The 15523-nt window shown below is 44.2% G+C and overlaps 1 protein-coding gene across 1 annotated transcript in view; it reads right to left on the bottom strand.

The window, feature by feature from the left end:
* Positions 1-14641, bottom strand: part of LOC109645506 (pro-neuregulin-3, membrane-bound isoform) — a 265942-nt gene extending 251301 nt beyond the window's left edge. Inside the window, exon 1 of the mRNA XM_069538704.1 lies at positions 13786-14641. Coding sequence (XP_069394805.1) covers positions 13786-14509 — 724 coding nt within the window. The 5' untranslated portion in view covers positions 14510-14641. The remainder of the gene's footprint in view (positions 1-13785) is intronic.
* Between the last annotated feature and the right edge of the window lie 882 nt (positions 14642-15523).

The raw sequence follows: 15523 nt of genomic DNA, 5'->3' as shown, positions 1-15523 counted from the left end.
TGAATATTCCTCCACGTCGCTATAATAGCTGCACTGCTGCGTTCCAGTTTGCCCACGTGCGTCAGGAATGAAGGCAATTACAACCATTATCTGTGTCATTAACAATCATGTTTATGTGATTCTTAGTTTAACTCACGCCAATGAACCTGCTGCTTCAAATCACATGCAGAGCTGTGAGGAAACAGCAACAGTAACCAGGATTAAACTTTACCTGAGACGTCTCAGTGGAAATTATAGAATTTCACCTGAATTTCAAATTACGGGTACAATTTGAATTAAATATACAGTTGAATCTCTTTATATGTATATTGAAACCTTTAGCCCTCACACATGGTCTGCTCAGCCATCGTTATCCGACCTGTTAATACATGATGTTGAGTATAAATAAAATTATATATTTCTTAAGTGTTTATTTTCACAAAGTTGAGTTGTTTTAGGTTAATACTGAAAAAGGTAAGCACACAAAAGACGGGGGAGAAGGATGCGGGCAGGCCGACGAGGCCGCTGAAAGCCTCCCGTGACGGAGAGCAAACATCTGTAACATGTCGCAACTTAACTTGTGATTAAAGGACTGAGGGGGAGGCTTAATGGTGAGGTTTGTTGGTACTTAGACCGAGAGGGGGGAGGGGCAAGAGGGAGAGAGAGAGAGAGAGAGGGATGGTAAGAGGCGGAGAGAGAACAGGGTCATCAGTGAAGTTGCATTAATCCCACTGAAGCCCTGTGCAGGAGGTTAATGGCGTCTCTGTGCAGTGTGACGTCTGTGTGAGTGAGCCGGTGGTCGACCCGTGAGACAACAATACTGGAGCCAGCCTGATGGATCTCACACTCCGACCGGATGATGTTTCATGTGACATCCACGCTCGGCTTATTTGAGAGGAGATATGATGATGCTGCGACACACACACACACGACACGCGATCCCTCAAATACACACACACACACACACACACATTCACAAACGTCACGACAACAGATCACAAAGAAAAAATTACAAAATGAAAAGATCAGTGTTTCTATCGGCCGCTATGACGACAGAACACAGAGATGACATGCCACCAAACAGATGTTTAGAAGAGTCAATCATTAATCCTTTTTTTTTTCACGATTTCAACATTGTTATGCATTTCCTCTCCTCTTTTTGACGCCACTTGCAAAAAGACACATGGACAAAGATTTTAGGGACAAACACCGTCACAGAGAACAATAAAAACACACGTGTCCGACGTGACGAATGTGAAATGCGTCGCGTCGCATTGGAAAACATTAATTTCATATCTCATATCACGTGCAAGCTGAGGAAGTCCACGTGATTAATTAAAAGAACGCGGTACTCTGTAAAACCACACTCATCCGGATAGATGTCCCTCGCACTCACACGAACACCTCCGCCACAAAGTGAAATAATCCCGCTGCGTGGGCCACAGGTCAACGCTCCGATGTCAGGTCCCCCCCTGAAAACACTACTATCCCTTTAATGGCAGTGTGTCAGCATACGTGATGAACATTTCTACATACGAGTGTTCTCTACTCAAGCATAACCACACAGAACATCCTGAGTGTGCAGCCGCTCTCACAGTCCACGGACCCACTGTAGCCTTCCAGGCCTATTGTGTCACAGCGGAGAGACGCCAGGTATTTATTATTAATGTTACGGCTTGTTGTAGAATTGAAAAGCCGGGTTCGCTCAGCGTACTTTCAAACAGATGATATATAATATATAGGGGAGCGTACACATGTGCCAAATGAATGCTAATGGGACAATTACTGTGGACGAGACGGACACAAGACGCTGCCGTCGCTCACGTTGGTCGTTCACGGTTCAGCTGAACCTTCTGAACCACCTCACCGAGAGAGAGACAGAGGACACCGATCGTTGAGCAAAGACAGAGAGTTTGGATACAATCTGAAGTACTGAGGTGAATTGTGATGATGTGAATGTTTTATTTAAGTAAAATGACTCATAATTCATTCATGAAATCCTTTCATATGTTTCGGAGAAAGGAAAAATATTCTTTGTCGACTTTGTGCTCCACCCACAGTCGATCTCTTGAAAGCTGAAAATGTTCTTGCAGGTTGTGGGGACCAGTGCAGCTCCACATAAGAGCGAATGGTTTCGTGTTAACTCGGCGCTAACTAAACTCATCAGCGTCTTCACTCCACATCCTCTCCAGTAATCCACAACCCGATGAGGATGAGTGACTCGTGCTCAGATAATTATCTTCACATCTAATTGAAGCCGAGCTGACGCTCCACATGTGGATCATTATTTTAAGTGAGAGAGCGACTCTGTGTCTCCGCGTCCTCGCTGACAGCTCCTGCCTGTCCATCTTCCTCCGTGGCGCTTTCCAGAGTGCGGAGCTGGAAGAGTGATGCCCCAGCCGTCTGTGTGTGTACGTGTGTGTCTGTGTGTGTGTGTGTTAGTGTGTACTTGGCGTCGGACATAAGTCGCTGGTGACAAGTGGCGGATGTGGTGTTGAGAGCTAATGACTCTGACATGTTCATCAGAGGAGGAACTAAATGTGCACACAGCTGAATATATTTATATTTAGATCAGAATCTCGTGAATATAAATAAACAACAACAACAATGATAATGAGTTGCTGATGACACTGTCCAGTGGAGCAATGCATCACTTCAGGCATCGCACAGAAGTCATTAACCGTTTCATTTACTATCAGGCGCTCATACGTCAGCTGGAGGGCGACCGGACGAGTTGCACGTTCGCTCATTTCCTGCGGGCGCCCTGGTTGTCTCTCACACCTCCTGCAGTCCGACGACATGCATGAGTTGGAAACTCTAAATTGCCCAAAGCGTGGATCTGGCTGTGAAAGTGTTCTTCTATGTGCCCTGTGATAACCTGCTGAGCCATCTCACCCAGTGCATGCTGGGACATATACATCATATGCAATGATGTTCCCACAGTTTTCTTTTTATTAACACATTCCTGCTCTTTCTCAGGACACACACACTGCAGGGCCTCTGCTTGTTTCACCTGGACAGCGATATCCAACCAGGAGTGTGTGAGGAGCCACAAAGGCCATGGCGCCGCCGGGTTCACCAGCAGCCTCGTGTTTGTTTTGGCTGCAGATCTGTTGGTGAGCAAACAGAAAGCTCTCTGCGCCGACCCTCTCGTTAAAAAGAACAAATGGTCATCAAACCGACCGCAGCTAAGAAACCCACAAATAAAGATAATAACAGATTACGTCACTTCAGAATCTGTGTCGTGAGGGGATGTTGCGTTCGGAGTCAGGGCAGTGATTCTGTTTTCAGAGCTTGGCCATCTGGTTTTACAAACACAATCTCTGATATGACAGCATTAGTTTCTAAAAGATAGTTTTTTTTGTGTGTCACAGATGTACCCTGTGATTTTAATCTGGATCTGTCGTGTCGGCCATCCACACACCGGGTCTGTGCGGAGCGAGCGCTGTTGAACCTGCAGCACCATCATTTCTATATCATTGTAACGATGGACACAAATCTTCAATCTGTAAAAATAATTAGGTCAAATAGAACTTGAAGAAAAGTCCTCAGCATCTAAACTAGTGTGTTCCATTGTCAGACGATTGTTTGCTAACCAGCGAGTTACAGGGACGACCTGCCGCCGTTACACCCTCACATCCCATAAATAGATGTTGCCACAGCTTCAGCTAGCGATTTAGCTGCTAACGAGCTTCCCATATTGTGTCAGACTGTGCTCGCCACCTTGCAAACAGCTGACACTGCTAACCCCCTGAGCCCATTTCTATAAACAGCATCAGAACCTCGCCATCCATCACTCGCTACCAAATCAACTCCAGCTGGATGTAATGTAAATGTAAATGAACTGAGTGGGCAGAGAGGAGAAGATGGAGGGAGACTGAAGGGAGAGCTCACTGTTGCTAGATGGATGAGAGGCTGGTTTCCGTCTGCCTTCATCTTGCCTGGTGGAAAGGTTTCCTCCAGCGAAATCACCTTCTGCACCCACAATGCATTTCTAACTCCCGCATTTTTCAGCCTGCACTTCGCCTCTCCTCCATTTTTGTCTCATTCATTCCTTCCTTGCCTTTTGCTCTTCGCCTAAACCCCACAATCCCATCACATCTCCCCGCTCTCCTGCATTGCTTATGGAACGGTTGTGCAATACGATTTTCTTTTGACTCCCAAATGCTGAGTCACACACCCTGGAGAGAGAGACAGAAAGAAAGAGAAAGCAGAGGCAGAGAGTCCACCTGTCATAAGTGGATCTGTGTCTCTTTCAGAAACACACATGCAGACAGACAACCCACCAGTTCACCACACTTGTCACAGAAAGTCTCTGGGAGACAGCTGTCAGCCGCGTCCAGAGGTTAGAAGAGAAAAGAAAGAAACAAGAGACGGAGCAAGAAAGAACAAGTTGGGAGTGATGAACATTGACGGATTGACAAAAAAACTAATCATCAATGATTTGACAAACACTCGAGACATTTATCAAAGGACAACGTCAAATAATTGCTGCTCCGACGTGAGGATCCGCAGCATTTCTCTGTTTTAAGCCAAATATCTTTAAATTCCACAGATTTTCAGACAAAATAACGAGAAGAAGAGTCGACCGGGAGTTTTTCACAATCATTTATCGATGTGGTTTCCACAAGCTCGCATGATGAACTGTTCAAATACTAATAACTGCTGACAAATTACTCAATCGTGAATATTTCGACTTGGGATGGAAGGGAAAACGAAACAGGGGATATGATAAAGTGTGACGTCAATACTGAGAAACTACTGTCGACTGATTGCCCACACACACACACACACACACACACACACACACACCGACACACACACACACACACACACACACACACACACACACACACACACACCGACACACACACACACACACACAAACAAACACATGCTCCATATCAGGCTCCAAAAGACAAATTATGTAACCATCTGCCCCAAGGACAGAGCTGAGAGGACCAACGTCTAGCATATGACACCAAGCTTAGCACTCCGCAACTGTGTGTGTGTGTCTGTCTGTGTGTGTGTGTGTGTGTGTCTGTGTATGTGTGTGTGTGTGTGTGTGTTGTGTTTCCCATCAAGGTGACAATGACCTTCTCGACAGCTTCTTATTTCCCTCAGGAAACCTCCTGTGAGGTAATATAATATGTGATGTGCGGTTGAACAGCTCTGATTTCTTGGAAAATAGCCTCCTCCATCTTTAGACTCCCATTGTTGAGTCCTCCGATTGCTGCTGCTTTGCATAATAAGATCCAGCGCAGTGGCAGCATTCCCAAAATAAACAGATCCAACACTGGAGGAAGATTTTTATAACTGAGCTTAACATGCTAAACCGTCCACAACTGTAATGTGTCCAAAATAAAAACTGTCTTCGCCATCTCCACCGTCTCCTCTGCGCTTTCCTGTGTCGTCTCCTCCAGCTCTGTCAGCTCCGAGGCCTCCACCAGAACAGCCAGCTCCATGCATCCTCTCACGGAGAAGCTGGCATCGCTCTTTGAAGCTAAAAATAAACCCCGGCAAAAATGCAGCGAGCTCGGGATAATCAGAACCCACGCCCCGAACGCAGGGCGGCTCGCTCACAGGGCTCACAGCTAAACTGCTGAGTGGCGAAAGACCAGGATACAATCACACCGGGATCAATGTGGCGCACGGGAGCGGTGGGGAGGCTCACGTGCCGACACGCCCCCCGGCATATGAACAGTCGTCATCCATAACTAACCACGAGGGAGGAAACTTTAACTGGTGCTGATGTCTGAATCGATGGTCAGAGTTATTAGATTAGTTTGCTCTTCAGTGCATTCCATAGTCAATTAGAACTCTGTAATGATGATGGGATGTAGAGTAGTAGATTATTATTAGTGATGCATTAGCACTGTTTTAATAATGCAGGTGTGTGTGTGTGTGGGGGGGGGGGGGGGGGGGTTACTTTACTGTGTGTTATAGACAATTGGGTAATTCAGATTTATCTTTCAGTCCTAATGTACATGTATGTGAAGGCACATGTAATCATTGAGTAAACTTGAGTAAATTAATTAGTTTTGACCCAGTTCCTCACCTGCTGCAGCTGTGGCTCAGGAGGTAGAGCGGGTAGGTGGTGTTTGGTGGTTCGATCCCTGGTTCCTTTAATCCATTTGCCAAAATTAATTTCAGTTTTAAATGTGCAATGCTGTTACACTGTATATATGGTTAATGTTGTGTTTTATTGTATTTTTTATTTATTTATTACCTCATGAGTGTCTATTTTCGTTTTTCCTATCTTATCTTATCTCATCTTATCTTATCTTATCTCATCTCATCTTATCTTATCTTATCTTCTGTTCTTTTATCTTATCTTATCTTATCTTCTGTTCTCTTCTCTCATCTTATCTTATCTTATCTCAACTTATCTTATCTTATCTTATCTTAACTTCTCTTCTCTCATCTTATCTTATCTTATCTCAACTTATCTTATCTTATCTTATCTTATCTTAACTTCTCTTCTCTCATCTTATCTTATCTTATCTTCTGTTCTCTTATCTTATCTTATCTTCTGTTCTGTTCTCTTCTCTTCTCTCATCTCATCTTATCTTATCTTACTTATCTTATCTTATCTTATCTTCTGTTCTCTTCTCTCATCTTATCTTATCTTATCAAATTGTTGTCGGGCGTGTCACTGTTCTCGACGCTGCCCCTGACATCCTTCCTCATTCACGGACTGACAGTGTCTGAACGATGAGTGACAGCGCTGCATATAGAAGCATTGAATCAGTGACTCGTGCTGTAAAACTCTCTGAGTGGTTGTTGAGTCTTAAAAGCTCCAAATAAATGAGGTCCATAATTTACCAGACGTCCATTGATTGAAAAAGACTAAAACAAACGAAGTGAATGTGATATTGTTTGAATGAGATTTACTCCTCTTATTTATTCCTTCATTAACTTTCGGGCGTCTAACGAGTCTCTGAAAGGCAGATTTATTAACATATATTATATTTGTAGACAGCTTCAGGTCAAACAAGCCGAGGAAAAAACTTTGACCTTAGTATAATGATATACACCGGTGACGCAGCGGACTGGAGAGGAACACCCCCCCCCACCGCCGCCGCCGCCGCCGCCGCTCATTGTGCTGCCAGCACCTGTTAGTAAACAAAGCTATTAGCATAGATAAAATGCTTCAACAGAGATTATTTAACCCGACTGTGCACTGAACTATCAGAACCCAACAATTCAGGGCAGCACCAGTTCTAGTCCAATACGATTTATTTTTCACTGAGCTAAATGATGGAGTCCTCCTCTTCCGTCTCATCCTCTCTCTCTCTCTCTCTCTCTCTCTCGCCGCCTGTCTCAAGGTCAGCTCGTCTCATTCATACAACTCGACTTGTTTGCGTTTGTTCTCCTTCTAGAGGCTTCAGTTCCGACTGTGGGAGGTTTCATGTTCCTCTGTGGGTCTTTACCTATGCAGACAGTTGTTATGTTAAACAGGCAGGTGGTTGGGGGGGGGGGGGTTCCTTGAGTCGAGGCCTGATGGGAAACATTATTATGGCTTTGGTCACATAATAGAAGAAAAGAAGCATCTGAAGGTTTTTCTCTTAACGTGAGCACAATCTTTCCCTAACCTGGTCACTACTGTGCCGCAGCATCCTTCTCATTATGTTGATTGAAAATGTGTCTTGCAAACGCACGTGCATTTCCCGTTGCAATCTATTCGCACATAAACTGGGAGACAGGGATGTCCAAGTTTCCACAGTTCGGCCGTTTGTCACGTCCCAAACTTTTCTCTTCTTAATGACACAGAAACAAACTGCAACAGCAGCTGTTGGCCACAGCTGGACTCATAACAGTCTGATATTTATTTGCTTACTTGGGGTTAATGGTTCTCTGCTGTAGGCCGGTTGATGGATTTAATAAGGGAGAGAGAGGGAAAGGTGAGCTGTGGGAGAAGGGGGGGGTGTAGATTATTGCCTCTTTGGAAAACCCTCTTATTTAATAACCCACAAATCAATATGTGCTTCTTCTGCTGCATGTTCCCTGTTGTGTTACATCAAATCTAATATTATTATTTATGGATTAGCTGCAAACTGACTCGATACAGTCTCGTACAAAAAAATCAGGTGAGATGAAACTGATTGTCTTTGTATGACGATGATTTTCATCCCCTGACATAAGAGCACCCGTGTACGTGAAAATATCCTGGTGGGACAACTCAACGCTCTTTTCGAATTCCCATAATGAATACAAAAGAAATCCCAGGTCCACCGGCTCCCGTCAAACATCTTGGAGAATAAGGAGCAGTTAAGTTCCAGGTGGCAGCCTCCTCTGGAGCGGGTGAATCCCAGAAAAAGGAATTAACTCTTACATCTCATCAGCCACCAGCTTCCCCCGCAACTGGCTCCAATAAAATGCAGCGAGCTTCATCTAATCAAGGTCAGCTCCACCTGAACTCATTATTAAAAGCTCCGGTGAAGTTAGCGGCAGCATTTAACCAATTTGCTCCTCTTCATCATCTGGATTTGTGTGATAGATGTGGGAGGGATGTGGAGAGAAGAGAGGAGGACGGATAATTTCCATCATGGCAGTTGAGAAAAATCTCAGAAAGTAACACCTCTCAACTTTCTTCTTATCCACAACAAGAAGTATCCTCCCCAGCGTGGGGAGTGAATTCATCCTGAACACCGTCATTCACTGAACAAGTACGTCTGCACAGGGAATTGCTCGGCGTGGCATGATTCGTCAAAGGGCCATCTTCAATTATTTACACTTTCCTCTACATATTGAACATGTTTCTCTTTCGCGTCATTAATATTTCATCACTCCTCCCCCTGCAAGACGTTTCATCAGAATGAATCAATGTGACGTCAAGCTTAGCGCGCACAGCATCGCCCCCAAATTAAAACACTAATCGGGACGCCAGGACGGGATTTCACCACCCTCAGTTAATGGTCAAGTCACAAGTGGCCTTAATGTAAAGTGACTGCGATGCTGTGAATTAAAGAACGTCTTGATCTTTTAGGGAACAACGTGTGTGATTGGCTATAAGTCATCCTGGCGGTTAAATGAAGTGGAACATGAGGAAAGTGTGAGCATCTATCATGCAGATGCATGGGAATACACATGCTGGTTTCCCCAGACATTTTGATTACAAGACTCCACAGATGTGTGTGTGTGTGTGTGTGTTGGATGCCAAACTAAACAACTAGAATTCATGAACAGGTTGTAATTTGGAGGAGAAAGAGGTAAACTGTAAAAACAAAATGGATTTGAACATATTATTGTTCATGACTTGTGAGGTGGACATTTTAAATCAACAAGGTCCTCCACGGTCCCACTTCAATGTGAATTAAATGATCATGAAGATGAAATGATTTGGATTAACACCTTGTTCATGGATATTTTGCAAAACAAACCTTTTCACTTTGCATCTGATCCTCTTGTCCACATGCAAATGAGTTTCGAGAGACTGAACAGAGATTTTCACGCCTTCCGACACCTTCCTGTTGTTTTTGTGTTCGCATGTGCACGGAGAAGATTTTGTAAAACTTGTGGCTGGAGATACTTTTTTAAACAAAGGGGAATATATATAGATATATATATTTTATAAATATGTTTTTAAAAAAGGGCCTCAGTGGCCCCACTGTAGGAGCCACTTTAACTAGGCCGGTGATCGATATCATCCCAGGTACGTCTCAAGGAAACATAACGTTTTTACAGTGAGCATCACAACATCCACATCATAGATATCAAGCGACAAAATTCAGTGTCATATTCAAGTCACCATCTTGTCCACATATTGCTTCTGATTAAATGTGTAATGCTGCCATTCCAGCTGCAGGGGAGCCGTGGAGGACGGAGCTGATGTCAGTTCTCTTCAAGAGGTCACAGCTGGGTCACACACATAGAGGACATGGGGACACACGTCCACGTGCTGCTGCTGACATTTCACAGTGCACGGGCACAGACAGGCATACATGAGAAACCCCATAGGGATATTGTTACTAAGCAGCTCACAGAACTAATCCAACTGTAAAGATTTTGAACTCTACAATCTGGTTTAAAACCTGAAATCTCTCCATATGAGCTGATTAGCGAAACACAAACATGGACCTGATGCCCTCCGTGTTGCCCAGCAGAGATGAAAGCCAGAGTTCATTTAATTAGTAGATCAAAGTGTCAAAGTGACGATAAAACCACACGCAGATAAGATTCCGTGATTCTAAAGATACAGGCAGAGATCACAGGACGTGAACAAATACAGCTTTGATCCAAGTTAAAATGTTAAACCAACCCTTGCATACACTAACAACAATTAACAGTTATATTGAACTAGAAGGTCCATATTTTACAATCGGTTAAACTTGGCTTTTGCTGAGAGACCCTGGAAACTATATGCTGATTTGCAAAGGTTGCTCATATTTTTTAAAAACCCTCCAAAAAAACCATGAAAATATGAGCATGCAGGAGATTAGACAGCAGAGAATAAGTTCACAAATGTCAAGAGCAATTTCATTGAAACACAGCCGCAGAATAATCCCAGCTTTCTACAGATTTGGAACTGTATACTGACCATAAAGAATGATGTCCTCGTGAGGGATTCTGGATCAGATTGTGATCCAATCAATTATTATTTTTAGAAACTATAATGTGCTTTTAAAACATTGCTGCAGTTTATTATTTGAGAGCTGCAGATAGCACATTTCCACTAAAAAAGATATTTAGCACAAGTCACAGGGAATTTTGTTGAAATTGCCGTAAACACAAAAGAACGTAACTACCCTAAACTACCCTAGCTACCCTACACTACCCTAGCTACCCTACACTACCCTAGCTACCCTACACCGCAATAGCTTTAACACACAATGTATTTAGTGTGTTAATATAACTGTAAACCTTTCCCTCCATAAAGTGGCTCAGGGATCCTGAAACGCAGCAAAGAGAAGGCGTCCTCTTCAACATCATTATTTATAAAAAACATCCCCGCACAGGCCATTAAAACAATCATTCAACATCCAGGCTGCACTTAAACCCATGTAGTGTGTGTGTGTGTGTGTGTGAGTGATAGGTAGGCTCCTGTAACTCTGTTGCTTGCACAGTCACGGTGATGGGCTGTTAATCTGGATTTAGGTTTCAGCGCCACTGTCTGACTGAAACCTCATCGCACTGAGTGGCTCAGCGTGGAGACAAAGACCTCCGGCTGCACCAGGACGAACTCTGGAGCACGGACCTGACAATCACGTTAGTGACGTAACTCCGGGTGCTTTACTGACAATCTCACTTCCCTTTGTTTTATACTGGAAAGGATTTAACTCATCACAACATTGACTCATCTTTTATTTTCTAGCTTCTAATTCCAGATTCTCTTTGTTTCTATTTCAGTGGCAGATATCTGATTTCCTGTTTGCCTGAAATCCCTGTCGTTATCACTGAGGCTTCCCCTGACACTTGGCCCTGCAGAGCGGAGGTCACCCAGCCCCCTGTAATGGTATCATCTCTCTCAGTTGTCTGCTCCGTTCTGCATTCATCTCTCCAGTGAGCCTCCATTTTTCATGTAGCATGTAGGAGGCTGCAGCAGGAAAACTCCCAAATGGGAATTTACAGCAGCAGCACAGGCTCATTCCACTTCACGGCTCTATAAGGCCATAGCAGGCAACTGGAAGCTCTGCCGCCCGGTGTCGATTAAAATCTACGTCCATCTTAATTCTGTGACACACAAAGACAGCGACAGCATCGATAAGAGCACCCAGATGGCCCAGCTTTACTTAAATTAATATAATTCTCTCCGTTCCTGAGCAAGAGCCAACACAGGCCATTCAGTAATAGCGCAGAACACATTCACACATAATGGACAGTTAATGTGAAAATGATGGCCTTTTCAAATCAAAGCAGCATGTGGGTGGTAGAATAAAGGGGGTGTGCGGGTGTTTAGGATTATCAAACGTGTTGGCTGTTCCGTAGTGGCAGAACTTTCTCAGGCGAGCTGGAGAAGGAGTGACATTTTCCCTGCGATATCTATCAACAAGGCTTAATGGCTTTCAGGAGCACTTGCTGGAGATATGGCTTTTTTTTTTTTTTAATGGTTAATTAATAAATTAATAGATGATGATACATGGCCTCCATTTTTCCTCCTGCTAATGAAATAATACACACACACACACACACACACACACACACATACCATCCACTGTTTCTAATTATCAGTGGGAACGTTCCCTGGTCTCTGGCGCAGTCTTTGGATATTTTCATTATCACGGAAACAAAAGAAATAACTTTGCAGTCAAGAGGAGAGAAACCACATCAGGTGGAATGCGTTGAGTTTGTTTACCACTTTCATGAAATAACTGTCATCATGTAATTATCGCTAATTGAATAAATGGCAGCGATCATGTAAATCACACATTGCAACAGACCACATGATGAGTGATAGCAACAACATTCGAGTTAAAATGCCCCAAATTAATTCATAGCACACAACAAACACACAAAAGCATAAGGTGACGGATGTCGGTATCATGCTATGACTCTGTGGATCCAACTATCAAGTTAAACTGAGACATGAGATCAACCGTTTCAGATGCATGAGCCTGTATCATCTAAATTTCATCAAATGCCCGTCGGCCTGTCAGCTTTTTTTCTGCAGACACCGAGAGACCCGATACATGCAGAGTATGAGGTCACTGTCAAAAATAAAACGGCGTCCTGTCGCTGAGGGAAGAGCGAGTCTGTGCAGGACCGAGCATCACAATCAGAGACAGACACACATCACAAGCAGACGTCCAGCAAATAATGTGACACCATTTTGAGAGCTTTGAAGATTAATCAAGGAGGAAGCTGTGTGTGTGTGTGTGTGTGTGTGTGTGTGTGTGTGTTGTTCATTTGAGCAAGGAAATCCCCTGCAGCGCTAATCAATAGCATGATTGCTTGCATGACTTGAGTCAAGGACAGCAATGTCAAGAGCAAAGGTACAAACATCAGCATTCATTGATGAACGGTTCAGAACTTATTTCATTTCAAGTCAATTATGACGCAATGATTTGAGTTCAGACAACATTTGTGTGACAGGTCATAAGTGTAGAAAATGTCTGGAGGTTCACAGGACGCAGTACGTCAGTGGGTCATCTAGATTCAAGAAACAACTCCACTCAGCGTACATGTGAGAGCACGCATGCACAGGTGAAGGTGATGAGTGCAAATCATGTTTCTTCATGGAACAAAACTCGCAGGACAACATTTTAAAACAATGTTGGATAAATAAACACAAGAAAACAGGTTGTGCACATCAGCTTTTCCACAAACTCGTGTCTGAGTAGTTCTAACAAGGGGGAAAAAAATTGCTTGATTGAAGCTTCGCACTGATTCACATCCATTCAACGTGATGACAAGAACATCTCGCTCCGAAAATCACCAAATTCCAAACAAACATTTTCTGCACCACCCTCCTTGATGCAATCACGACATGAAGAAGCAGAGAAACATGGTTTAACCAACCACAGCAGAGATATTGATTATTGAGTCCCCAGCAACGCTTCAGATTTTCTTACTGTAACAATCAATGCCATTTATCAAACCTCTGTAATTCTCCGCCCACTGGAGTGTCAGCTGTACAATTTCCAAAGCAGAAAAACATTGCATGTCAATTTCAAACCAAGCGATCTGGATAACTGTAAAATCTCATAAATGTCAAGAGAATGAAATAAATAAAAACGATTGAAACAAACCTCCCACACAATCAGCAACACATCTGTGGAATTCCATTATTGAAAAATCCAAAAAATCTGTTCAAACGATCACACACAAGACAAAAAATGTTAAACCTGAATAAAACGAGTGACTCACGTGCTTTGCGGGGGCCATGTGTACGGGTGGTGAGCGTAGTGGAGACAGTCTCAGTAGTAGTATGCCCCAGTGTCCACATCTGCGTAGAATCGTGGAGCACGGTTGGATTGGACGGAGAGGGGCTAGATGTTGCCGCTCCAATTATGAAGGTCGTCCTCGGTGCTGCAGTGGTTGTAGTAAAGCCTGAAGGTCCACGTCCATTTCGATTTACAGGATTCCGAGGGGTTACTTGGCTATCCGAGGCTCCACCTCCTCTGGGGTTTGTAGTAGCGGTTGTAGCGGTTGAGCGAGCTTTACCTTTAGCAACAGTTACAGTTCTAGCCGCGGGGTTCCCGCCATCAGCTGTAGGAGTAATCGTAGTTGTAGTGGTGTCGGGACTTTTGGGTATACCGCTTGGCTTGGAGAGAAAGATAGGATCCTGGCCTATTCGATTAGCATCCACCAAGTCTGTTGGCACATAATCCCGCACTGTGCCAACAACAATCCATTTCAACAGCATCAAGCTCAATCCAAGGCCAATGAAACCGATAAGTAAAGGGACCACACACAGCCATGTCTGCTGGCGTGGCCAAACGGCACAACGAAGGGGACCTTGATCCTGGGCCTGGCCCTCCCTACGGCCCCCCGTTGCCCCTGAACCCTCAGGTTCCTCCAGGATCACCACTCCGGATACGGCTGCCCCGGAACACTCGCTCATCCTTCCCTGCCGTCCTTTATGGCTCATTGAGGGTTAACCCTGTGTAAGGCATCGGTAGCACATGACAGAAAGGTTCCAAACAACGTGGGACATCAAGAAGACACAAAGAGAAAGGCAAAGAAGGACCTCACGGAATTTCACTCTCAATTACACGTACACCAATATGTAATCCAAGGATCGAGAGAAAAGGGAGGGGTGCAGATACATGCAAACACGCAATCACAAACACACAAGCACACAAATCCACACTCAGAGACACCCAGTGAAAAATGGGAGAGCAGGCATTGACGGGTAATCAACCAGTCAGTCCGTGTTTAGTCTTGCCCGAGTCCCGATGTCCAACAGAAGCAACGGTAAACTTCTGGATGTTCACAGCAGGATAAACCAGAGGAGAAGAAGAAGTGATGCATCCGACGGGAAGAAAGAGGGACGACGAGAAAGACGGGAGGGAGAGATGGTCAGAAAAGGAACAGCTTTACATCTGTGAATGTGTGGAATCCATGGCATCACTGTTCGGATGCCACTGCATCAAAAATCCACAGCGATTTCTACTCAACATGCAATAGATGTCCCCTCTGTGTGCAACCCACGACAGTGCATCACTGTCTAATCAGGGGAATGAAACTTGCAGGGTGGGTCTTGTTGCTTCCCCACCCTGTACTGGACCAAAAAAAAGGAGAAATGTTTCCCAGTGCAGCCCGTTCCTACAGCTTTAGTCGAGTCAGCGTCCCTCAGCTCCAAAAAAATCCTCCTTTTTTAACTGAAAGAGAGCGAAAGCAGAGAGATCTGTCTTTCAGGCGTCTGTCCAACACTCTCCCAGGATTATCCGATATCTTTGTCAGTCTTTGATTTCGAATCAGCCTGAAGATTCTGTATTTATCACGCTTTGGATCCAAACACACTTTGATTCCTTTGTGTGTGCTCCAAATTCCAGTGAGGCTAAAAATAAAGCAGTAGAATCCAATTAATTTTCTGGATCCAGTCAAAAAGCAACACTTCAGATGAGCACAGAGAGAGAGAGAGAGAGAGAGAGAGAAATCA

The sequence above is a fragment of the Paralichthys olivaceus genome, chromosome 14 (assembly GCF_024713975.1).
Source record: "Paralichthys olivaceus isolate ysfri-2021 chromosome 14, ASM2471397v2, whole genome shotgun sequence".
Classification (NCBI taxonomy): domain Eukaryota; kingdom Metazoa; phylum Chordata; class Actinopteri; order Pleuronectiformes; family Paralichthyidae; genus Paralichthys; species Paralichthys olivaceus.
The sequence above is the reverse complement of the archived record's forward strand: the minus strand, read 5'-3'. Positions and strand labels throughout refer to the sequence as shown.